The sequence below is a fragment of the Chaetodon trifascialis genome, chromosome 10, assembly GCF_039877785.1.
Source record: "Chaetodon trifascialis isolate fChaTrf1 chromosome 10, fChaTrf1.hap1, whole genome shotgun sequence".
Classification (NCBI taxonomy): Eukaryota; Metazoa; Chordata; class Actinopteri; order Chaetodontiformes; family Chaetodontidae; genus Chaetodon; species Chaetodon trifascialis.
The window spans coordinates 18,398,121-18,423,118 of NC_092065.1; the positions used below are offsets into that span (position 1 = coordinate 18,398,121).

The 24,998-nt window shown below is 46.2% G+C and overlaps 1 protein-coding gene across 3 annotated transcripts in view; it reads left to right on the forward strand.

Moving 5' to 3' along the window:
• The window catches only part of dusp8a (dual specificity phosphatase 8a), a 44,486-nt gene that overhangs the window by 16,880 nt on the left and 2,608 nt on the right, over nucleotides 1-24,998 (forward strand). For 2 of the 3 annotated variants that reach the window (XM_070971783.1, XM_070971782.1), the window contains exons 4-6: nucleotides 23,860-24,026; nucleotides 24,142-24,301; nucleotides 24,664-24,787. In XM_070971783.1, the coding sequence (XP_070827884.1) occupies nucleotides 23,860-24,026; nucleotides 24,142-24,301; nucleotides 24,664-24,787 (451 nt within the window). Of the gene's footprint in view, nucleotides 1-17,760; nucleotides 18,104-23,859; nucleotides 24,027-24,141; nucleotides 24,302-24,663; nucleotides 24,788-24,998 lie in introns of those variants that run through there. The other variant, XM_070971784.1, reaches the window with a different exon arrangement.

Consider the following 24,998-nt stretch of genomic DNA (forward strand, 5'->3'; position numbering starts at 1 on the left):
AGGTGTGCTTCACCTCATCCCACGTCTGATTTGAGTGGAGATGTCATTCCACAGTTTGCTCAGCAGATGTCACCGATGAGCACAAGTTTTCCTCTCTTAGTCATGTCATACTTGTTGTTCCTGGGTTCTTAGCTGGCTGTAAGACGTCTTGAGGTACATGTGGAGAAGGAAAGGAGAGGAGGAAGAATAAAAGCATGCAGCCTGGATATGAAGCCTCTCTGATGACTCTTTGATGTTTAAGCTTTCCTGGAGTCGTTCTCCCACCCAGCATCACTGAAATAAAGCTGAAGCTTAACTTCAATCCTCTGGCCTTATTTACCACAGTTATTATCCTGTCATAGTGTCCACTAAGCACACTAAGACTTATAATTGAGCCCCGGCAAGACTGTTAATAGCCTCATTGAGTTAATAACATCTCGAATGCGGTGGCTGCAGCTTTTTAAGGGACGACATTACACACCCATCCACAAGCGGAGGCTTATGAACCCGTCCCAAATGTGTCAGCGCAGAGAGGACGACGTAATCTGCCTCAGTCAGGATTGGAAATGAGACGGCAGAGGCATGCTGTTCAGGCAAATCTCTGCTCTCTGCATCCCCACATCCCCATTCTTCTCCTCCTCTCAGTTCTCTGCCTCTGATGGGAGATTAGCGCTTTTTCATGAGTCATTCATCAATTAGTCACAGAGATATGCTGAGGACATGCTTGGGCTGGGCACACCCGCATATGCTGTATGCACACACACAACCATGCTCAATATCACACATGCACACACACGGGCTGATTGTCTCTGAAAGCCAGGATTTTCTTCCTCAGCTTGTTTGATCATCCATCACACCCCGCTTAATGAAAGACCCCTTGTCAGCAATTCCCTCCTCTTCCTCTTTATCAGTCTCCTCAGCTCACTCTTGCTGTGTTTCTTTAGGAGAAAAAAAAGAGGAATCACACTTCTTCCATTTCTGTCCCCGCTTTTCTGCTGTTTCCACGACAACAGTGGCAGAGAATATTACCCAGAAGGACTCAGCCAATGGCGTTGGCTGTTGTTTGGGTGGTTGTATTATTGGGGTCAGTGGAGCTAGGAGCCTCCGTCTGTGCATACTTGATGTTTATGCGCGTGTGCGTGTATGGGGGTTGCCAGATGGGGCGGGGGGGGGGCATTACGTGTACACGTACGCATGCCTGCATGCATGCATTCATGCCTGCACACATTAGTGCAAGATGACGTGTGAATCAGTGCTGCAGGATACGTTTGTGTGTCAAAGGCAGCTGCATGGGAGAGATGGCAGAGGACACAAGAAGGGGAAATGGTTGCCAGGCTTTTGAACTTGATTCATTTTCATAAGGAGACAAGATTTTCATTAGAAAATGTATGGGGGAGACTATTTCAATCCAGGGTTTCAGTTCTTTGTCCAGTCTTTGTTTTATAATTAACAAAAGCAATGAGCCCGTGGTCTAACAGGGGTCATGTCCTCCTATGCTGTGCAGAAACAGCTCATGAGCTCTACTTCAGAGCCTGCACTGGTACCAAGGGCGTGTGTGTATGTGTATGTGTGTGTGTATGTGTTTGTAGGTGTGAACAAGCTGGGGGCAACACCAGCTAGCTGACAGCAGACTGTAGTGAGCAGGCTCAGAGGTCAGGGGTCATGCTGGGCCTTCTCCAGCCACGTCAAGCATACACAGATAGCATCTTAGTGCTGAAATGTTTAGTCCATCTGCAAAATAGTTTTGGCTACAATTAATTAAAGTTATTTAAGAATCAAAAATGTCAAACAGACTCGCAGTTTGCAATTTGATGCTTGTCTCTGTTTCCTATCATTGTAAATGTAATGGAAGACGTCACCATAGGCTCGAGAAGACAGTTTCTTTTTTCCTTCCTTCTTTTTTCCCTGTCTTTCCCCTCACTCCTGGCTTTACTTGGCTTTACTCCCCCTCCCACATTCTTAACTATTCAAGGTACTTCAAAATTGCAAACAGTAATCCTCCTCCCTCTCTTTCTCCTGGTCCTCCTCCTCCTCCTCCTCCTCCTCCTCCTCCTCCTCCTCCTCCTCTTCATCTTCATTCTCTGCCCTCCCTCTCCCCCTACCTTCCTCCTTTCCACCTCTCCCCCGGCCCTCTACTGAGCCTCTGATTTATGATTCTAATAATTCCTCCGATGACTTCATATCTGACTGACGACTTATTTTCAGCCTCACGTATGCAGACCACACACGCACAGCACACACCGTAACATCAAGTGAAAGGTAGTAGAAGGGGGGAGAAGGGAGGGTCAGATAGAGAGATGAAAAGAAAAGAATCCATAAATGGGATGGACAGGGTGAATAAAAGAATAATTACTGAGCTTGCCGTCTGAGGGGAAGAGGATTTTCTGCCTTAACTGTTACTTATGCACAATCTTGCCACAGAGAAATTAGGGCACGGCCTGGTAGAGACACACTTCTCTAAAGTGCTTTTGTTTTTTAAAGCAAAATTCTAATGAATGCTTCCATAAACTTTGGGAATTGATTGCGGGAAAGATTTGGCAGCTGCTTGAATGGCTTGTTACACCGCCTTTGCACATGTACTGGCACCGTATTGATCTAAAAACAACTGGTGACTCCTCTTAGGTTTCTGTCCATTCACTAAATAATCAATAAGTCAGAAAGCTCACCACTTCCTTCATGTGGATGATGTCATGTCCCAGTAGAGCCATTGTTTTTGTGAATGAGACAAGTGACCGGTGACTCTCACCCTGAGTTTAGTTTGAAACATATTGGATATTCACACAGCATGTTGGCGCTGGTGGCAGTTGGAAAACTTTTATCTGACATACATGAGTCCATGTAGGTTGTGCGCATGCTTGTGTGTGCGCCCATGTTTGCCTTATTACTTCATGGACTGTGTGAAAGTGTTTGTGAGAAACATGTCTCTCAGAGGACAAGTCATATTTTTACCACAGCAGTGATCTCACCCAAATGGAGCTCAGGCTGATGTGTCTTGCCTTTTTCAGATTTCTGACTGTGTGTGTGTGATCGTGTGAGCATGTGTGTTTGCGTGTGTGTTTTTTGGTGGAGGAGGAGGAGAACATCGCTCGGTTGGAGCCAGCTGCCTCCCAAGTGGGTCTAAATTTTGCGTGTTTCCCACCAATCTGCAGCACACAGCCAAACCAAAGGCAGCGCTGCCAGCTAGTGTGTAGCTAGGTGGTATGTTAGCTGATTCCAACTGCGCGGCTGTGTCATTCGTCACATCGGCTCTGATGTAGGCCTGCCAGGATGAAATGTTTTGATGTTGGCCTGTGAACCTCATGTTCTAGTTTTAGCTGAGGAAGCTTCAGAGAAAGAATATAAAGAGAATGCTAATCATAAAGCGACGAGAGAAGAAAGTATGGAATATGCTCTCATTTTCTGCAGATGAAAAGGGAGTTGGATAATGGTTTCAAGAGGATGGGAAGAGATGATGAAAATACATTTTATTCATAGCACACATGTTTTGTTCAAGTACCATGAAAACCTGATAACAGGAAATCAGTACAACAGGAAAATGGAACAAATGTAAAACAAGAATATATGAGGGACTTTCAGGAAATGGAGAGTTAGGCCATGAAAGAGGAAATGAAGGCGTGGGGACAGGAATGCAGGTCTGCAGGTGTGTATTTCACCCATCTAATGTGTGTTTGTGTGTGTGTGTGGGGGGTTTGCAGATGTGCAAGACTGCTCCTAATCTTCCCTAGCGCCATCTGCCAGTGTTTTTTCACTGGATTATTAAAGCGTCACCCGACTGGGTCAAAGAGAGAGAGTGAAAGGAAAGAAAAGGGCCGCACAAGGAAATGGGATGAGCAATGACGGCACGTGCCCGGCGTGTCTAGATGCCCGGCACTGCGGGGAGTACACGACATCTGAGAACTGACTTAACTCACAGTCCCCCAATCATCATTAATTATGAGTACTAAAACAATTCAGTAGAGCAGTTGTGATTAATCATTAGGCATGTCATTTAGCAAGAAAAATCTCATCGTTTCTCTGATTCCAAATCCCCAAATGTGAGCGTTTCCTGCATTTCTCTGTTTTATGTCCCTGTAGTTTGAGCATCTTTGGGTTTTGTACAAGACATCACCCTGCACTAGGGCTGGGCGATATGGCTGAAAACTCTATTGCAATATAAGCGTTTTATATTGGTCGATATCGATAATTATTGATATTTTTTATGACCTATTTGAAATAAGGACCAGGAGAAAAATACATTCAATTTAAACATTTTTATTTTAAATTTAACCTTCCTCTGATTATAATCCCCTCAGCTATCAAGGCAGAAAGGAAATGTCAACACAACCATGGAAAACACTCAAATAATAAATGTAAAAAAAGTGTAAAAATGTAAACAGAGAGAAACCTGAGAACTTTTTTTCTGCAGGTTTAGTGCAGGAAGTTCACGAGCTGATTCACCTTCTGGTGAATAAAATGTTTTCAAATATGTGCAGTGTTTTGGAAACATAGCAGAAACTGAGGTAGAGTTGACATCTGTAACATACAAACAAACAAACATGATAGACAGAACAGTAACACTGACTGAACTATAAAACCAGCCTAGACATATGAACAACTTTAGTCACTCTTCTTACTCTAACATACATGAACTATTCAATTATATTTTTATTGCAAGTGTGTTTAAAAAAAAAAAAAAGCAAAAAAAAAAGCATGTGTAAGAGATGTTTGTAACCTGGCTTCTTCACAGTGCTCAGTGAAGCGTGTCTTTAGCTATATGATATGCCGCTGCCTCCGTTACGTCTTCATGCCTTTTAGATGATTTGTCATCAGGCACTGAAGCAGATACCTTTGCATGGTGGTCTGCTGCTTGTGCGGTGGTGCTGCGGTTAGCGGACGTTGGCGAATATGGCTGCGCTCCAAAGAGTGAGCGCGGCTAAGGTGGTTAAACAAGTTTGTGGTATTACCGGTCTTGGTGGGGACGACAGTCTTGCATAAGTTACAGACCACATTGGTCTGACTACGGTCCAAAAAACTCCATACTGGCGAGCTGACTTTCCCTGTTTTATCGACAATTTCTTTGCTCGCTGCAGCGCTCACTTTCTATTTCTCATCTCACTCCTCGCGGAGCATCTAACACGAGACAACGACATGGCGCAACCGAACTTGATACTGTTACATGATTGGTGTGTTAGTGTGTCTCTCTCACTGATTAGCGATTACTCCCTACGTTGCTCGGTTACCTGAGAGCGAGTGCCTTTGTTCGTGCAACCAACCCGGTTTCTTCCGACAAAGAAAAAAAATTATCGAATGCTTTATTGAACGCATTTTTTATTGACGTGTCTATCGCGAGACATATCGCTATCGTTTTATCGCCCAGCCCTACCCTGCACTCTTGGAAAGTGTGTTGAACATGTTCACCTTTTTCTGACACTTATAGACTAAATGATTAATCAGTTCAGACAAAGACAATATATTTAATGTTTTACCTCATCTTGAAACACATGATTGTATGAAGGACTTCAGGAACACGCTGTCTGTAAACAGTTCCTTTGCAAATGATCACGCTCTTTTCATTTACACTTCACGCAGCGTTTTTGGACTCGGGGCTGTGACCAGATAGGTAGGAATGTAGATCTGACCTCTGACTTCTACCTGCTGTGTATCAGCTAAACAGGCTTTGTGAGATTTGAGCTGTGTCACATTCCAAACTACATACTTAGTACGTCTGACCAGGTTACATGTACTCAGATTTAAGTATACTTGCATACTAACTTCACTAAATTTCTGAGTACTGTATGCTATTAAATATATATCCTAGATGTTCATAACTGGGAAAAATGCATAATTTTTTGATGATGAGACAGAAAGCATAAAAATGAAGCGTTTAATCTTTTGCTTGCCAAAGCCTCTAAAGTTTGATTGACATGTCATTTCTTGTATTACTGAAAAACAGTACACTGTGATGGTTGATAAAAGGGTACCTTCTGTAGTATTAGCACATAGTATGTAACTGGGACGCAGCTTTGGTTTTTACAGGTTAGCATGCTGACTCCCACGCTGTCAGCCTGCCAGCTCAATGCAAAAGTACACAGGATGAGACACGACGATGACACACTGATGAGAGGAATTAGGAGATGAAAGGTGCCTCTCTCTCATTTTCTTTTGCTTGCCCTCTCTCTCGCTCACACTCGCTAAAAACACACACAGGAGCTGCTGTGTAGCTCGGGGCTTTGATGAGATCAGGTTAGGGTGTGACTGCACAGACAGAGGTACAAAGGTCAACTCAGTTATGTGTCATTCCTCTGTGCAGTTACACAATGGGGCGGCGGCCCCTGTGTGTGTGTGTGCGTGTGTGTGCGTGTAAGTGTGTGTGTGTGTGTGTGTGTGTGTGTGTGTGTGTGTGCGCGCGCGCCCACACGCACGCATCAGAGAGAAGCTGAAGAAGTGAGGTAATTGTGGGAGGCTGGACCTCACAATGCAGCCGTTCACAGAGACATTCCAATGAGCTACATAAGGAGGTCTGTTTGTGTCCGTGTGCATGTGTGTTTTTGTGCGTCTGTGCGCATGTCTGCATGAATATGTGCATATGAAGTAGTGTGTGCACGCGCGTGAGGCAATGTTTGAGAGTGCGTGTGTGAGAAAAAGCAAAAGACAAAACAAAGAAGGAGGAGAGCTTTTGAGGAGATGAGGTAATACTCCTCATTTCAGCCTGTGTGTGTATGTGTGCGTGCGTGCATGCGTGTTCATTTGGCTACATTTATGTGCATTCATGTGTCTGTCAGTCAGAGTGTGTGTGTGGTCGGAGAGCTCATTCAGTGAGACAGGCAGTCATGCTGACCTGTGCTGTGTTTGTCAGCCTCCTTGGAGCTCAAAGTCTTGCCTTATGGTTTCTTCTTCTCCTTCTGGAGCTCAGCAGGAAGTCTCCAGAGGAGACAAAGCCACCAGCATCTCTGCCAGAATGAACTTGCGCGTGCACACACGCACGCACATGCATGCACACCTGCAGAGTGGTAAAGTGCAGGTGTGTGCGGGGTGCTGCGGCAGACACGTATCACTAATTTAATGTGATTAGAAAGTGCAAAACGTGAAGAAAGCTTTGTTTTGCTGCAGCTCTTTAATGTTTTTACGGACGGTGCATGCCACCTGCACCTCTAGTCGCTGCCAATAGCGCCATCTCAGGTCCCTTTAGAGTCAAACAGGACCATGGATCTCCACAGATACCTGTCTGAGGGAGCTCAGGTTGACATGATCTCCGTGCCTCCAGGTGTGTTGTGATTGGCTGCAGTGCAGGTCAGAGAGGATGCACATTAATTGTGCTTGTGTGCCATTTTCTTCCTTCCTCCATCCTCTCCTCTCTGCACCTTCTAAATCATGCTTCTCTCTCCTGTCTCGCTTAACCTCCTAACCTGCCCTCTCTGCACCTCCTCGCGACCTCCTTCTCTGCCCTCTCTGCCTCCCCCTCCATCTGACCCCTCTCCATTACGCCGTGGGGAGCTCTAGCAGATCAATGATTTCATTGAGAAGGAGCCAGTGGTGCCATTAGGAGGTGAGCTCACCTTCCCTGGGGGAATCTGACACATTATTCTCAATGACCTCGCCTTTCTCTCCGTCCCTCCTTCCATCTCTCCTTCAGCCCCTTTACCTTCCGCCCCTATTTCTTCCCCTCTTTTCCCTCCTCCTCCTCCTCCTCCTCTCTTCTCTTCTGTTTCACGGTGCTGAGAACAGAGCGCTATTTTTAGGGCCAGACTCCTGCGGTCGTCACATCTGGCGCCAGTGGCCTCGGTGCTCTCACCCTGGCCCATAGATACACAAACACACACAAGGACACACACACACACACCAGCCGCACCCCAGCACCGAGGGAGCACAAAGGTCAAAGAAAAAGGCCTACAAAAATATCTATGACATCACCTCCTTGCTCTGAGAAGTGTTACAGACGTTGAGAAGCCTTGGAGCTGCCTGGTGACATAATGCTCTGTTTCTCTGCAAACAGTCACTCTGCAGGTATGTAATGAGCTCCGTTTTTAGGCTCACACCTTGATGAGGTATCGCGCAAATGCTTAAGTTGCACACACTCCTGCAAGCGAGCAAATGCATGCACATATGGGCAGACTCACAAACAAACACATACACACACACGTAATATGGTAACAGGGCCCAGAGGAGGCCTGTACCGAGTTTTATGTAACAATGTTCTGTTTCTGCCAGTGTTCTCACCCCCTCCCTCGTCTGTCTCATTGGCCTCACATGATGAGCTTGATGTCATTTTCCCCTTCTTTCCCTCAAAACCGGAGAACAAAAACAGGCCAGCGCGCGCGCCTGTGTGTGTGTTTCTGCATGCGCGTTATAATGTCTGCGTGTTTATGCATCTGTGTGTGTGTGTGTGTGTTTATGTGAGCTGTTGCCAAATGTTTCCACCATGACGTGATCTCACTGCTCTGCTTGCCTCCTGCTCCTCTTCCCCTTCTCCTCCATCACTCAGAGTCTCTTGCTGGCTCAGAGGGGCCACACACACACACACACACACACACACACACACACACACACACACACACACACATAGGAGAAATTCCAAGTTTTGCAGATATAGATTAGAGCTCAAGACATCAGTACACACACACACACACACACAATTTTTAAGCTTAGATATGTTTCAAAGCAAAGTGACCACCATTACTGTATTATATGCATACAGCGTGAAAAACATGTATTATGTCCTCAAACTCAAGCTATCAGTTAGTCATAAAATGACTAAATGACTATGAAAGACTGAAAATATGATAAATAAAAGGTGAATACTGTGTTGCAGTGTTTGCACTGCAGGACACGCTTTCGATACTTGAGTTGGTTTCAGGATACAATCAGAAAAGGTCAGTGTGGAGCATCTGGGAATCATGACTGTGAAATGAGAAAATTCAACAATCAAGTGTTAACCTAAATTAAATATGACATGCATAATTTATTTTCCTACAAGATGCAGTTTGCTTTTTTTTAATACAATTAAAGCCTGAGGAGAAATCTGTGGGACATGACTTGTACCACAGTGCCCTAAATACTTCTACCATGGTTGTTTAAGCTGCTTTGTGTATACAGTCCATTCACAGTGCATACCTTCTGGCTCCTGCTGCGTTTAAAATCTATCTAGAGGCCTTTTGAACATCCCAACCCGCCTCTGTCATGCTTTCATCCAGCATGGAATAAAAATAGTTTGTTTAAACTGTTACCTAGGCAGTGTCAACACATCAGGTCAACAGGAGCTGAAGCTGAACAGCGTGCTAACCCAGGCCGGTTTCTCCGCGCTACGCCCCCGTCAGCACCTCATAACTCGACTTCACCGTGAATTTGGGCCAAGTGCTCCGTAGTTTGGTTGCTGCGCCATCAGTTTACCGCTGCAGCATTTATCCTGATGACTCTGACACACATGTGGAGTGGAAATTTCCAAAGGCAAGGAGACAAGGGAAAGGAGTAGCTGAAAATTATGCTAGTTTATCCTACCCAGAGCTGGCCTGCTTCCATCGGATTCCATTCATGCTCGGACTGCCCACTGCCGCTCCTGTCGTAGCGTCATTCCCTGGAACAATGGTGATTCCTGTTTATCGCCGTGCGCTCTTTGATGCTCTTTATCTCTTGCATACCACAGTGCTGCCTCCTGATTTACCTAATTGGTTGCCATTTATGTATTTCTTTCTCTGCTGTTTTAATTAGATTTAGACACCACCTCTGCCGTGTGGATGAGGCTCTATTTCTTGGCAGCCTTTCCAAGTGTGTTACAGCATGAGAGGATCTATTTTCATGTGCAGTTCACTATAATTTTAGAAAGACAAAGGGATTTTCTTCTCCATGCTCATTGGCATAGGTGCAGACTAGTTGCCTGTAGCAGAGCAGAGTTTGAATCCTCGACGGTTTAACACTTTTCCTGGTATGTACACAGACTTGTAGCAGAGGTCTTATTACCGTAAATACATGCTGACCGCACACTAACTTTTGGGCTGGACCTCTGGGGCTGCCGCTGCTTCCTGATAAAAGTGGGAGATTTTCCGTCACCATGGCAACAGGCTAATTTTGGCATTCCAGGCAGGCCCAAGGCCCCAGATTGAGGAATGCAACAGTTTGTGATGATTCCCGGTCCGCCTGATATCCCCCCCCCCCCCAGCTCACACACAAACACAAACAGACGCAGATGAAGGCAGCCTCAGAGAGGCCACTTCCCCTTCTGTTGTGTAACTATTTCCTGTTTCTGATTAAGTGACATCAGGGCTCCTCAGGGTGAAAGGCATCTAGGGAGCTCAGCAAGTAAGTATACAAATTTGTGTTATGAGTATTTGTGTTTTTTTGTACTTATTTTTTGAAAAAAAAGGTCCCTCAGAAGTCCCTCCATCAGCTTTAAAAGTCATTTTAAAGGCATCATGAAGGCGTTGGCAGGGCGCACACAGAAACAGCTTGCCCAGTTCCTCTCACGGCATCACGTCATTCCTTCTCTATTGTTCTGCTGTAGCTGGTGGAGTGATGTCACTGCAGCGTTGTGGATGTGACACATTCACACGCACACACACACACACACACACACACACACACACACACACACACACACACACACACACACACACACACTGTCTCCAGGGCCTGTAATGGCAGGAAAGCCAATCCTGACCGCGGGTGTTGCGATAGTCGCTGTCACCATATCCTGTACGCCCAAATACAGTCTCCAGGGTGTAACGCCTAACTTCTGCTTCATGTCTGCGTCTTTGTCACGCTGCTGAACGAATACAAGCTCAGTAATGCGTTCACATCCTTGGAATGAATGTGCAGAGTTTGTATAAAAATTCCCAAAAATCTGTTCCGTAAACTTTGATTTGGTATTTGTTTTGGAGCTAATTTATGTCATCTCGCTGGAACATCAGCAGAAGTATTAAATGTCCATTTTTGTTTGGGAAAGAATGATTTGAAAATAATTTTCCTCAAACACTGATATGCATTTGAGGTCAGAGGAAAAACTCACAGTAGTTACACATTTCTGGCCTTTCATTGTGGCATGAGTCATACTGCATGTGCTGATGAGATAATCGGAGTTGTTGTGTAAAAGAATATTGGGGGAAACCGATCATACCGCTCAGCGACAGGCACAGACAGATACCGGATAGACTGCAGAGAAACACCCAGGTAACGTCTAAGACTGTCTGAGCTAATTGTGAGACAGGTAGATGAGACGCTGGTAGACACTGCGGAGTGTGTGTGTGCATGTGTGTGTGGAGCCAACAGTGGACCAGATGGCATGGCTTCCAGCACCAGTGTCAGGACAGTGAGTCTGTCAGCCTGCCTGCAGGGCTGATAGGAGCTAATTAACACTGAACTGATCTGAGACCTGCCTGTCAGTCTGCATGTAGCGGTGGTACAAGCTCATTAAAAACAAACTGATCTGCTGTCTGCTCCTCTCTGTCGGAGCAGCACAGTTATTATATGTGTGTACGTGTGTGTCAGACTGTCCAACATGCGAGAGGCGGAGATAGAGAGAGGGCTGAGGTGTGTTTTCAGTGTGTTATTGCCGTCAAGTGCTGCAAGGAAACCATGTGCATCCCAGCTCAGGCCATTAGCATTTAGAATGAAATAACAATCCGATATGCTCAAGTGAACCTGTGAAGACAAACTCACCTCTGGGGAAATCAGACAAGAGCAGAGTGTGCGCTCTCTTTATACACACACACATACACACACATCCTTCATCTTTTCATTCCAGAAGACTGATGTGCTCAGTTCCTGCACATATTTGGCCTTTATTCTCACCCTCACACACACAAACACACACACACACACGCACACATGCGCATTACTCATCTTTACACAACCTCAGAAAACAGCTGTGAGCCGTCTCACTGTTGGCCAAAATTAACATTCATTTTATACACTCACACTTTGACTCAAAGTGAATGCACAGGCTTTTTATGCGTGCAAACATAGTGTAAGCGCATGCCTGCGGTGGCATTTCATGTTGAGGCTTAGCGGTGTCACCCCCCCCCCCCCCCCAACACACACACAGATACACACACACACACACACACGCACACACAGCTGAACATCTCCAACTGGGATTTTTAAGTAGTTCATCTGGTTTATGAGGGCCCGTCTGGTCCTGAATGCCCCCCTTGGTGTGTTTGATAGCTTACCCTCTTTTCCTTTTGTGTGTGTTTGTGCATATGTGTGTGTGTGTGTGTGTGTGTGTGTGTGTGTGTGTGTGTGTGTGTGTGTGTGTGTGTGTGTGTGTGTGTGTGTGTGTGTGTGTGTGTGTGTGTGTGTGTGTTTTGCACATCTACTTGTTTGAGTATATCTATCTGTGTGGAAACTAATTTCTTGCCAGTGCGATAGATTTACTGGTGCAGTAGCCGCGGGTGCTGAGCTCCTCCGGGGGTGAAGTTGTTTGGAGGGCAGGGGGTCTGCTGCATGACTGATGTGTGCAGGCCTCCCTGCAGGCTGCACAGATAGAGATGAAACTACCTCATGCGTGAGCACACACACGACCAAGTAGTGCCCCAGCACTCCCTTAATCTCATACACCCTCCTCCCTTCTGCTCTTTACATCTAAGAAGCAGCTCCCTCCACCTTCTTCAATTTCACCTCCTCAGTCTTTCTTTTATTATTATTATTAATATAATTTTGCCATTTTTGCCTCTATTAGACAGGGACAGAGGCAGACAGGAAATGGGAAAGAGAGGAGTATGACAACAAAGCAAAGTATGGCACTAAAGCTCCTGTTACCTGTCTGGAAACAGATACATGTGCAATATGATGAATTTCAGTCCTGAGGCCAAAACAAGACTTTATTTTATGTTCAAATCATGTGAAATAAAGACATTCACTTCAATAAAATATAGACTTAGGTGAGAAATAAAAGATTTCTGATTTATGTCACGAAATATCAGAATGAGGAATGAACACATTTTTTAGTAGATTTTTTTAATACTTCATGCTAAAAACACATTTCAATACTTGAAAGTATTAAGATTGGATACCAAGCTGTTAACACACACAGACACTCATCAACCCCCACTGCACCGCTGATGTCCCTTTGTGATATGACCGCATCATTTCAGCTACCATTTCCCTACGGATTCAAGCCCCCATTACTTCCAGCACCCCCAGTTCCCTAATCTCCCCCTTCTTTCCTCCAGCACCCCCACCCTCAATTGCTCCATCCCTCCATCCATCCTCCCCTCTCCCTCCCCTGGTGACTACCTCACCCCCCAGGCATGGCAGCTGTGTTCTCCTGTAGGCATTACATCACTGCAAGAGCAGCCTTGTTACTGATCCCCTGACAACCAGCACCATCAACACACACACACACACACACACACACACACACACACACACACACACACACACACACACACACACACACACACACACACACACACACACACACACACCAATATACATGCACATCCAGATACGCACACACTTGTGCATGGACACATATGCTTGTGTTTACGCATATTGCAGCAAATAACTGTCTACCCCATCCTTAACCTCTGCACCAATGTCCTCTCTGCCTTCCTCTCATCTTGCTTCGTTCATCCTGTTCATGCACACTTCATGCTCACACACGGACTCACACACACACATTAACTCGCAGCCTTCATCACCCTAACCTGCTCTATCCGGAGGATGACGTCTCTTTCCCATGATATCCTGACAGATGATCTGCGGTGTTGGATGACGCTCCTGTCGCTGCCTGTCTCACTGGGGAGTGACAGGGGTATGGGCTCTGATGAAATATGTTAAATGAAAAATGTTTTGATTATGTTGTGAAGTTAAACTTACATGGAAGCTTTTTATATAGAACAGAAATCTTTTATATTGTTAGGCTTTGCATTGCATTGCACATTAGGGTTTGCATTGGTCATTTTAGACTGGCATGATTGCTGAAAATTAGGCTCAATTTCCTGAAAATTGTGCATCAGAATCAGTTGTTTCACTTCAGGTTGTATGCTTAGAAATCAATTTATGCAGAAATCAATCAAAAGCTTGATTTTTTTCCCAAAGGGTGTGTCTTTGTCCACAAGTTAAAGCAACTCAAAAATAAGTCAAAGTGTGAATAAAAACATATATTTAACAGAAAATTAAGGGGGAACCCTCAGGAAGAGCAACAGGCATTCCTCCTCCAGGACAAAAAAAACGTAATATGGAGAGAAAAAATACAATATTAAGTTAATATTGTACAAAACATACAGTATTAAGTGTAGTACGTTAAAGAATTGCGAGCACAGTGTGAAAGTGTTTGGACAGTGGACCAGAGAGAAGATGGCAAGCAGCTTCCAGGTCACACCTGTCACTTTACATTGCTGTTACTTCAGTGCATAACCTATTTGCACACTTACTTCCCAGGATTTGCATGCACACACACACACAGAGAGAGAGAGAGAGAGAGCGAGAGAGAGAGCGAGAGAGAGAGAGAGAGAGAGAGAGAGAGAGAGAGAGAGAGAGAGAAATAACAGCTAATGTAACTTACAGCTGAGACAAAGGAACCACAAGCTAAGCTGAAGCGACAGAGGTACCTTTGGCAGGGCCACCATCTAACAGCCTTAACAGCCAGTGCTTGTAGATGAGCAACGTTCATTCTCCATTACTGTTTGCAGCATTCACAGCACACCTTGTGGCTTCCAGTGCCAGGACGCTGTGCCATGTTGTTCTGGTCTCCAAGGCCCCTTTGGCCTTTACACGCCATCTCTCTTTCTGTCTTATACCGCTATCTCATACTCATCTCTACTTCCCTCCCTGTCTGTTTTGGCCCGTCTCTGTGTGTGTGTATGTGTGTGTAAACCGTGCGTTGCCTCAGTAACAAGCCCTCTACCATAAAAGCATGCTCTAAATCTAAGAGATGTCAAAGGAGGGGGTGCCCGGAGTGACTGTCCTACCTATTTCTGTCCCAGCAGAGCACACATGTGCCGTCAATAAAGAAGGCCTGCCTGTCATATATAGTGTCTTGGCTGTAATCCTCTAATTAACACACCTACTATTCTTAGCGTTGTTACCTTGCTGAGGACTAGAGGGGAAAGAGAGGGGGTGTAAAGTGAGTGAGGGCACAGTCTTTGCTTCAGGAAATCAAAAGACTTTGAGCCTTTAAACATCAGCAGCTACTTTGTGTTTTTTGCTGCTGGCTTCCACTTTCTGTGGGTTTGCAGGTGTTGCAGGAAGTCGTGTTTCAAAGCCAGTTTTATGGCTTCGAGCCACACGGACAGAACAACCAAACCGAGGTGTTGATTCAAACCAGGGTGAGGATCGGCCTGTTTGAAGTGTAGTGACCCCAGTTGACCACAGTGGAGTGCCACACCTGCTCCAACCATCTGCAGATGAGGAACAAAAAAGTGTGTGTGGGTTTGTTTGTTTGTGTGTGTGTGTGTGTGTGTGTGTGTGTGTGTGTGTGTGTGTGTGTGTGTGTGTGTGTGTGTGTGTGTGTGTGTGTGTGTGTGTGTGTGTGTGTGTGTGTGTGTGGACATAAATTTGTCACATTGTGGGGACTCACCTTCTTTATGGGGACAAAACGCGAGCTCTCACAAGGTCAGTCCTCAGATTTTGCGGTGAAGACGTGGGTTTAGGTGAGGGATCGGGTTTGGCAAGTGGTGGCTATAGTTATGGTTATGGTAAGCTGAATGAAAGAAATGAATGTGAGCTTATGTAATGTCCCCAAAACCGATGGAAACGACTCTGTGTGTGTGTGCGTGTGTGTGTGTGTGTGTGTGTATTCTGAATGTGTGTTTGTTCTCGGTCCCTCCCAAAAACCAATGTCTGCATTTTTCGCAAAGCTCATCATCACCAAGTGACCTATTTCCACTCCCGCTCCCTCTCTCAGTGACCCGCAGTTTGACAGAGGGTGACGTAAGGCTGTTCTCACCCTTGTGTGATCATTCAGGGGTCTACAGTGATGAGATGAGGTCAGTCAGTCAGCATGCAGCTGGCCCCCTAACTAGACAGCTTGTATAAGCTTATTTGCCTTTTTTTGGAGCTGGGCTCGCTGTGGCGATGACTTAATGTACTTGAAGCCCATCTGACCTGGTTTGAACATAATCAGTATAGCAAGATGTCTCAACCTGAGACTGAACAGACCATCCAGGACCTTTCACTGGCCTACCCATGACAGCCACTGTTTTAAGGAATCTGTGCTATTTTTACCAGCAAGAAGTTTAATGCTATAAAATGGAAGCCTGATGTGTTAGACTGATTGTTTTGGGGCTTTAAAATGTATTTTAAAAAGCTGTACCTACAGAATAATTGGTAAATTTTCAGTTAACATTCAGCCTCCTCCAGCGGTTGTGTTAACTGTGCTGCTTTGCTTCCATCACTGGACTTGTGGCCTACATGTTTGTCATTCCATAGTAAAGTACCAGGAGTCTGTGGCCTGTCAAATGGATGATGTCTGCCGACCACAGGCTTGTTTGGTCTTCTCATCACCTCTGGTTGTCCCTTCCTCTTTTGTCTGCTTTCTTTTTTTTTTTTCCTACTCCTCCCCTCTCTACAGCCTCGCTTTCTTTATGCTCCTCTCTCCTCTCTACCTTTTCATCCTCTAACACAAGGACACAGTGTCCAAACACCGGCGTGTTAGACATGAACCAGCGCAGGAAACATGGTGAAGTCACACACATTCCCTCACCTTCAGAGACAAATCAGCTTTCAACACACTGACACAGTCTTAATCCCCCCTGACCTATGCAGCCACAGTACATTTAAGGCAGCCAACCTAATGTAAGTATGCAGCTTCTGCTAACTGATGTACTCTATAGCTTCATTAAAGGTGCAGACTCTTGAGTTTTGAAAATCATCTTTGGTATATAACATGAATTAAATGTGAAAGCGAAAAGGGACTTTTGAAAAGCAAAATTCTGCATCTCGTGTCTTTATTATTTCTTTGAAACCGCCAAGTTCACAAAGCCTCAGCAAACATCCAAATATCATCTTTCACATGAAGAACTCAAACTGTCATGCACATCAACACAAGCCTCTTTTTAGAAGCCAAGCATTGTCCTATCTACCCTGTAATCAACAACACAGGCTATTCAGTCTTGTAGCAGCGTGTATAAATCTATATAGCTGTGTCTTCGCCGCCATCCTTCCCTGATAGAGGCCTGCCTCTGCAGCTAGGCCCCTGAGGTGGCCGCATATTTGTTTGGTGAGCAAGGAATGTGGTTACATGCCTTAGACATTAGCTATGATGGAGTGCTGGCTCCACAAGAGAGGGAGGGTGCAAGGGAGGTAGCAGAGGAGGAGGAGGAGGGAGGGTAGAGTCTGAGCTCACGGCAAGTGAGCTCATTCACCCTCAGAGCTCGAGGAGAGAGTGCAGCTCCGTCATCCTTTTTGCAGAGCGAGAGAGAGAGAGAGAGAGGGGGGAAGAGGGAGGAGTGTAAGCCAGCGACTGAGCGAATGAGAGACGGGGAGAGTGGAGCCGCACAACAATAGTGGGCTGCTCTTCTGGCTGTGGACTCACAGAGACAGAGAGAGCGCTCAGAGAGACACACAGACGCTCTGTCAACCAGCTGCAGCCAGATTACAGCTGGTTTATATGTACAGGGATCACAGACTACTCACTTTCCTCTCCGTCTTGCTCTCTGTGTGGGCGACCATTCTTCACAAAACCACAGAATTGCTAAATACTGACGCAGGAGCATTTTAGGAATTTTTGTGGTCATTGCATGGGATTTTGGCCATAGGTGGACTTGAGGAGCGTGTCCACAGACATTTTGGACTAGTTTTTGTTGGACTGGGTCTGTTCTCTGAGGGTCACTGCCTGGACACTGGGACAGCTGACTTGACCAGAGTGGACTTGAGCACCAGCAGGAGGTTTGTCTACTTGGGATCTTTACACTCGGACTGAGGACTCACCTTAATCAGCCCTCTGAGAAGATCACTGCTGTTTGCTTGTTCGGACGCTCTTGCGCGGCGAGGGCTCACGCCATCCCCGACGGAAGGAGCACCAGAACCTTTCCATCTGTGTGTGTGTGTGTGGGTGCGCGTGTGTGCGTGAGACAGAGTGCGTTCTGGGGGATGCCTCTGGATGTGGTGATTGCCCCAGCGGAGGACTGTTTTTGGCCGGACCTGCAGGACACAGACATGAGGCTGAAGATAAGGGTCCGCCGAATGAAGGAGGGGAGAGAGCTACGAGGTGTGTATCCACCTGGACTCAGAGCAGGAGAAGTGATGTGTGTGCGTATGTGTGTGCTAGTTAACAAGGTTATGAGAACATCCGTTTCTGGCGAGTAACATGTTGAGGATGTAGGCCTTTGTATATACAGAGGTTACAGGCCTATCATGCGTAGTGAAAAGGCATGTGGAGTGTGATTGAATGTAATACAAATGCACAAGTTGCAGGTGATTTGGCTGTGAAACACTTCACTGTTGGATACAGTTTGAGCTGCTGACAATGGTTTGTGCACTGCAGATGAGTACAAAGGCACAGTGGGCTCTCAGGTATTGAAGTATTCCAGTCCAGGCATGCTGCAAATGAATGATAGATGTGAATTGAATTATAAGGACGGGTAGAGGATCAATAGTGAGATTTACCACAAGAACGGCCTAAAAGAATACATCGCAGGGACCCTGCAAGACCCGTTAATTGTTTTCCCACCTTTTTGTTTGCGCACTTAATGTGTTTAGAGAGACAGAATAGGAAGAAGGAGGATTAAGAGGATGACATTATGAAGACGAGAAGCGATGAAGAGGAAAGAGAAGGGAGAGAAAAAGGGCCCAGGGGGGACGATTGAGAGCCATGACCCGCGGTGTGACATAGTGCTCATGCTCTCTCAGCCTGTGGTCATTGAGATGTAAAACTATCACAAAGGCTCTTTCTCTTTCTCTTTCTTCTCCTCTGCTCTTGGCTTTTCTCTCACTCCTGCTCACTCTCTCTCTGCAGAATGGTGTCTTGTGGAGATTATGTTATCAATATGTGTGCAGCGTGCACTGCAGGTGTTTAACATAACACCTTTCACACAGAGCGTCAGGCAGTACAGAGCTATGGTGCTGTGGAAAGATCCTTTTTATATACCAACACCCTCTCAAGCATATTGCACACGACATCTATTCAGTCTGCATTCATGAAAAGGAATTTGCCAGTGTTATAGTTGGATCCTCTGGGTCATAAATTTATGAGAATATGAGTGTAAAGTTTGTATGCAAATGTGGCTGCTGCATGCATATCGGTGCATATCAGAAAGCCGGTTCAAAGCAGTTAGCACAGCAGCCCTCCACACCTGCCATACTTCACACTGTTACAGTAGGTGTGTGTTTCTTTGTGTGCGAGCACGTGTGCACATGCAGTTCATCTCAGCCAGGTTTTGCTGCTGGGAGTGTCAAAGTAATTAGCTCAGACAAAGCTAACAAAAAAAATAATAATCACATGTTTGCCATCAGCAGGTGAAAATAGAATTGTGTCTGTCACTGGTTATTTTGAGGCGCTTCAGCCTGTCTCTGTGGAAATAGACCTGTGAATGCAGGCTAAATGATAGGAGGGTTTATAGCTCTGTATTTCAGTGACACAGTACTGCTGAAACAACAACTGATCAAAGTGACATACTCCCGCTATCTGCCCAAGGAACAGTAAACTGATTAACCATCAGCCAGAATGACATGTTAATCGTACAGTTGTTCCAGGCCGTCATCAACCTGACGCCCTGCGTGAGAAGCGATGACCTCACCCCACTAGCTTATCTATGCTCTGTCAATCTCCACGTTTTCTGACAGACGTGGCCCACTCTACCCCAGCACACACTCCCATGGCTTCTCCAGGCTGCAGCAGTGCCTTTGTGGAGCTGAGAGGGACGTGTGTGCAATGATGTCATGTTGGGAGGGTGAGGGATGGTGGTGGGGGGTTGTCACATTGAGATGCTAATGTCCCCTCATAGTGGAGGGGACAGCTGGAGGGAGACAGAGGATGGCGTCATGTCTCCCCTGATATGAACCACAGAGGAGAGGGATGGAGGGGTGCGGGGTACTCATTCAGGCAGATCAATGCCCCCAGGCTGTGGAGGGTTGTGTGTGTGTACGCACCTGCCTTCTGTGTGTGTGTGTGTGTGTGTGTGTGTGTGTGTGTGTGTGTGTGTGTGTGTGTGTGTGTGTGTGTGTGTGTGTGTGTGTGTGTGTGTGTGTGTCCTATCCATTAACAGACGAGTTAAAGAGGGCAACTGAAAGCGACTGAAGAGTATGAAACGCGCACACGCACACAGCCGAGTGGGAGGGGGTGAGCTTGTATTGACGAGGCAGTCAATTGTACCAACAGCGGTGATGTAACAGCAGAGCTCCCATTAACCACAACAGCCAGGCAGGTGTTGTGTGTCTCTGTTTGTCCGCTCAATATCTCCGGGATTCCACTTCCATTCATCTTTCAGCTTTCTGCATCGATTCACGCAGCAGCCAACTCAAAAAGGCAGAATTTGATCTGAACATCCTCTGCTAAACGCACACTTTCCGCCTCTGTGGGATAATTACCTGCATCTTTAACTGAAATGTGAATATTCAGTCAGTTGTGGGAAATGAGTGAAGAGAAGGGGGACCACCGCTCGCTACCAGTGAACAAAGGAGGCCTGAGTGCTCGGCTCTGACAGGGCAAGAGAGGAAAATAAGCAGTTGCATAAGTGATGAAGTGGGCAGAGGAAAACGGAAAAAGGAAGTCACCGCTGGCTCGCATTGCCGATGGCGACACAGTGCCCTCTTTCCCAGTTGTGTGTTTTCTTTCTACCCGAACATTTTCTTCTCTTTTTTTTCCCCCTTTTTTGACTGTGTGTTCGGAATTGGGTTAGTCACATCCTGCCCAAGTACATTTTCCAGAAGTCAAAGATAGATGACGTAGCGCTGTGCTAAAGGTGATCCTGTCGCTCAGAGACAAAACATTTGAAGAGTGGTTTGTGTGGTGTGACAGGTTTTCTTATAGAAGCCTTAGATCAGCACAAAACACGTCTGCTCGTTTCCAAATGAAACCAGGGTTGGATTTAAGCGTGAGACAAGCATGAGGCCTGACTGGAGCTTATCTCGGGGGTTTCATGTAGCAGTGTGTTAGTCTCTGCTGATTATAATGCTGCACTGAAGGTGAACTCATCTCTCCCAGTTGACTTTCTGATGTCATCTTCATGGACAGCTGGGCTGGTGTGTGTCACGGGGTATTTTCAGTGACCTCATTGTGAGTGTACGGTGTGTTTATGTGTGTGCCTTGTGTGCTTAGATTGGAATGGACGGATGTGTCATGCCTTTTGGAGAATGTGAAGCCACGTCTCTTTGGGTTATTTGGTGTTCGCCGTTGTCTGTGTGCGTGTGTTTTATTCCATCATGACAGCACTCAGGGGGACACGATGAGCCAACTGTCATCAACATCACTGCCCTTCCTCGCCGTCATGGCAACCTTAAGTAGAGAGGGGTCAGGTGACGAGGTGACAATAGCACGCTATCTCCTGTGTGACTAACGTCCATTATCGCCAGTCCTGTAAAGCTTGCACCACAAGGAAGGTGTTTATAATTGTGTTGACGTAATGTCACTGTCATGTAATAGGCCTAAGAAGCAGGCAGGCACACTCAGTCCTGATCTCTTATCTCTGACTTCAGTCTCCCTTCATGCCAGTAACCCCTTACTCAGTCTGGCTTGACGGTCTTCCTGCCGTTTTGATGTTTGTTTAACGCAAGATGACGTCAGCTGCAGTAACCATGGCAGTAATTATTAATCCAGACACAGGCGAGATCAAACGGCGAGAATATTTTTGGAAGAGTATTCTCATTCATGTGCTCACTTCCTCCTTCTTCCCTTCAGCGTTAAACACGGACACAAGCGCTGTCTCCACTGTGGAATGTCCTGTCTTCTGCCCTTCGAACAACTCTCTAACAATGTCCTCGCATGGAAAGGGAAATGGTTGCTGTGTGATGTCAGGCTATTCCTGTTGATTTAACTCTCCAGGAAAATACCGCTTCCTCGCACAGATACAGTATATGCCTGTGGTGGGGGCTATATGGAGCACCATTTATTTTCCTTGCTCATGTGTGTGTGTGTGTGTGTGTGTGTGTGTGTGTGTGTGCGTGCGTGCGTGCAGGCTCCACACCAGCAGCTTGGGAACAGAGAAACCAGGAAGAAGCCCTTCAAAGAACTACCCTTCCTCCCTCTGTTTAATCAATTAGCGACACTGTAGCACCGCCCATAGGATCACTAGAAAGAGGCTCTGGTGGAAATTGTACAGTGCCAGCACAGACCAAAGCCAAACTGTGAACTACAAATGGCTCTTTAGTTTACTCTAAAGGGGCCAAAAAGGTTAGCTCATGGACGCCTCAGACTCTCCCTCTCTGCATTAAGCTTCCCTTCCTGTATCTTGTAAGGTATCCAATCACTCTTTCAGCATTTATCCATCCACCCCTTCCCTCCACTCCACCCCCCATGTGGAGCGCTGATGTCATTGCTCCGCCGGTTGCCATTAATAGCTGGAAACAGACAACCCTTCTTCACTGTGCTCTTAAAGGGACAGTGTGCCGAGAATAGCGTTTGGTCATGAGGATGCACCCAGCCTCAGAAGCTGTGGTGTTGTGAAATAGTGCCAAATACCAAAGCTGCTATTCTCTGACCGTTTGCACAACTTTATGTTGCAGCTTTTAAGATGTCATATCTGTTGAGTGCACAGTCCATGCTGCTGACAATGTGTGCACTGTGTGTGTGTTGGCCAACTGTTGCTACATGAGTAGTGCAGCTGGGTGTGTGTTACAACGGAAGGCAATGTCCTGCCTGCACTGTGCTGTGTGTGCTACTTTAGAACAGTGATGTCATGTCTCACTCACTCTCACTCTGTGACCGTGTGTGTGTGTGTGTGTGTGTGTGTGTGTGTGTGTGTGTGTGTGTGTGTGTGTGTGTGTGTGTGTGTGTGTGTGTGTGTGTGTGTTGCGCTATGTCCCAGATTAGGTTAGGCAGGGCTGAATGTAGATTAGGTTCTAATCTCCTTTCTGGGGCTCAGGGTTTCCTTGAAGCACTCCACTCCCTTCTACACACTCCTCCTCAGCGAGGTCATTACCCATTCCTCAACAGACACACACACACACACACATACACACACACATACACACCTCACCCCCGCCTCCTTTCATTGGCCCTCACCCTATAGTTACTGTAGTTATACAACCACAGTTCTGCAGAGTAACGATGAGTGAGGGTAATTGTGTGTGTGTGTGTGTGTGTGTGTGTGTGTGCGCGCGCGTGCGTGTGCGTGCGTGCGTGCGCGCGCATGTGTTTGTGGGCAGAGAACTACAGTGAAAGTGAATATTGAGCACATGTTGACTGCAAGATTATATGATGATGTCTTCAGATTGCATCTTGTTAATATGTGTGTGTGCATATGTATGGCCATGTGTATGTGTGTGCGTGTGTTTGCATGTGCGCGTGTATGTGTGCACGCGCACGTGTGTGCTGTGCGGTTGTCAGGGGGATGTTACTGGGCCTCTGTCCTGGCCCTGCACCTGTGGCCTCTCTCATTCCCCCAGCCTGACGCAATGCACAGCTACAGGACATGAGCTCATGCAGGAAACAGAGCCACACACACACACACACACACACACACACACACACACACACACACATACACACACACACATATACACATATGCCAAAAGTGGAGCCGCCTGCCTCTTAAAGGGCCAGACACACACATTCCTGGCCGCCCAGCCGTTAACCTAACTTGCACACAGAAGCACAGAGAGACTCCTTTTTGTTCCTGTTGCACTAAGCAGGACCCAGACATTGTAGCCCAGATTCACCTCTGAGCTGTAGAGCGTCTGTCTGCTCTGCTAATGGAGGTGCAGTGTTCTTCATGAGTTCTTGCAGAGTTCCCAGCGTGCTGTGTGACTGCTCTGTGGAAAACCATGAGCGTACCTAACCGGTTGTCTCCTTCTCGTCTGTCTGTGCAGGAGGTTTTGCTGCTTTCTCCTCCTGTTTCCCCGGCCTGTGTGAAGGGAAACCTGCCACTGCTCTGCCTATGAGCTTGTCCCAGCCCTGCTTGCCTGTGGCTAATGTAGGGCCCACTCGCATCCTGCCACATCTCTACCTGGGCTCACAGAAGGACGTCCTCAACAAGGTAGATATTGTTTTTATATCATTTCACTAATTTTATCACCGCCATTGAAAGATGACTAACGTCTCACTTTGCAACAAAAAACGGCCTTGAACTAATTTTTTCCCTGTCTTTACAGGATCTGATGGCTCAGAATGGTATCACCTATGTGCTGAATGCCAGCAACACCTGCCCCAAGCCAGACTTTATCAGTGAGAGCCACTTTATGCGCATCCCAGTTAACGACAACTACTGCGAGAAATTGCTTCCCTGGTTGGACAAAACTAATGAATTCATAGGTAAGAAGAGGGAAAATCTAATAAAATGATAATGTGTTGGAATGTGTTTGGATTGAAGGTGAAGATTAATAGTAAAATGCAAAATAGCCATTGAGTGAAGTGTCCTCATAAGGAAATGAATTCATCTCAAGTTATGTGTTGAAGACTGCCATGATATTCAATACAACATATCCTTACATTGTCACAGGTGACAAACGTTCACGTGCAATTGTAGGTAACAATAGCATCAGGTATAACACATCCGTTCAGATGATCTGCTGGACTTTTCCAGGAAATGTCAGTTTGCTTTCAATAGAACTCGATTGACTCCAGAGACCTTGTGCTAAAGATGTGTATTCATACCTGTTCGTTTCCCCCAACAGACAAAGCTAAGGTGTCAAACTGCAGAGTCATTGTGCACTGCCTGGCTGGAATCTCGCGTTCAGCAACCATCGCCATTGCATACATCATGAAGACAATGGGCTTGTCATCAGATGATGCCTACAGGTACGCTTGCTCCTCCTCCTCCCACCAGCCGAGCTAAGGTGTCAGCCCTAGTAAAAAGGCAACTCACTGTTGAAAGTAATGCTAGACAGTTTTCTCATCCTCCCCCCCAGTCGTGAGAAATGAAATTGTTAGATGGCTGAGAGGGAACCGAGTGTGTACAGAAGGTTTTGCACAGGATTATGTATTGTGCATCAATAAAATGTTCACACCT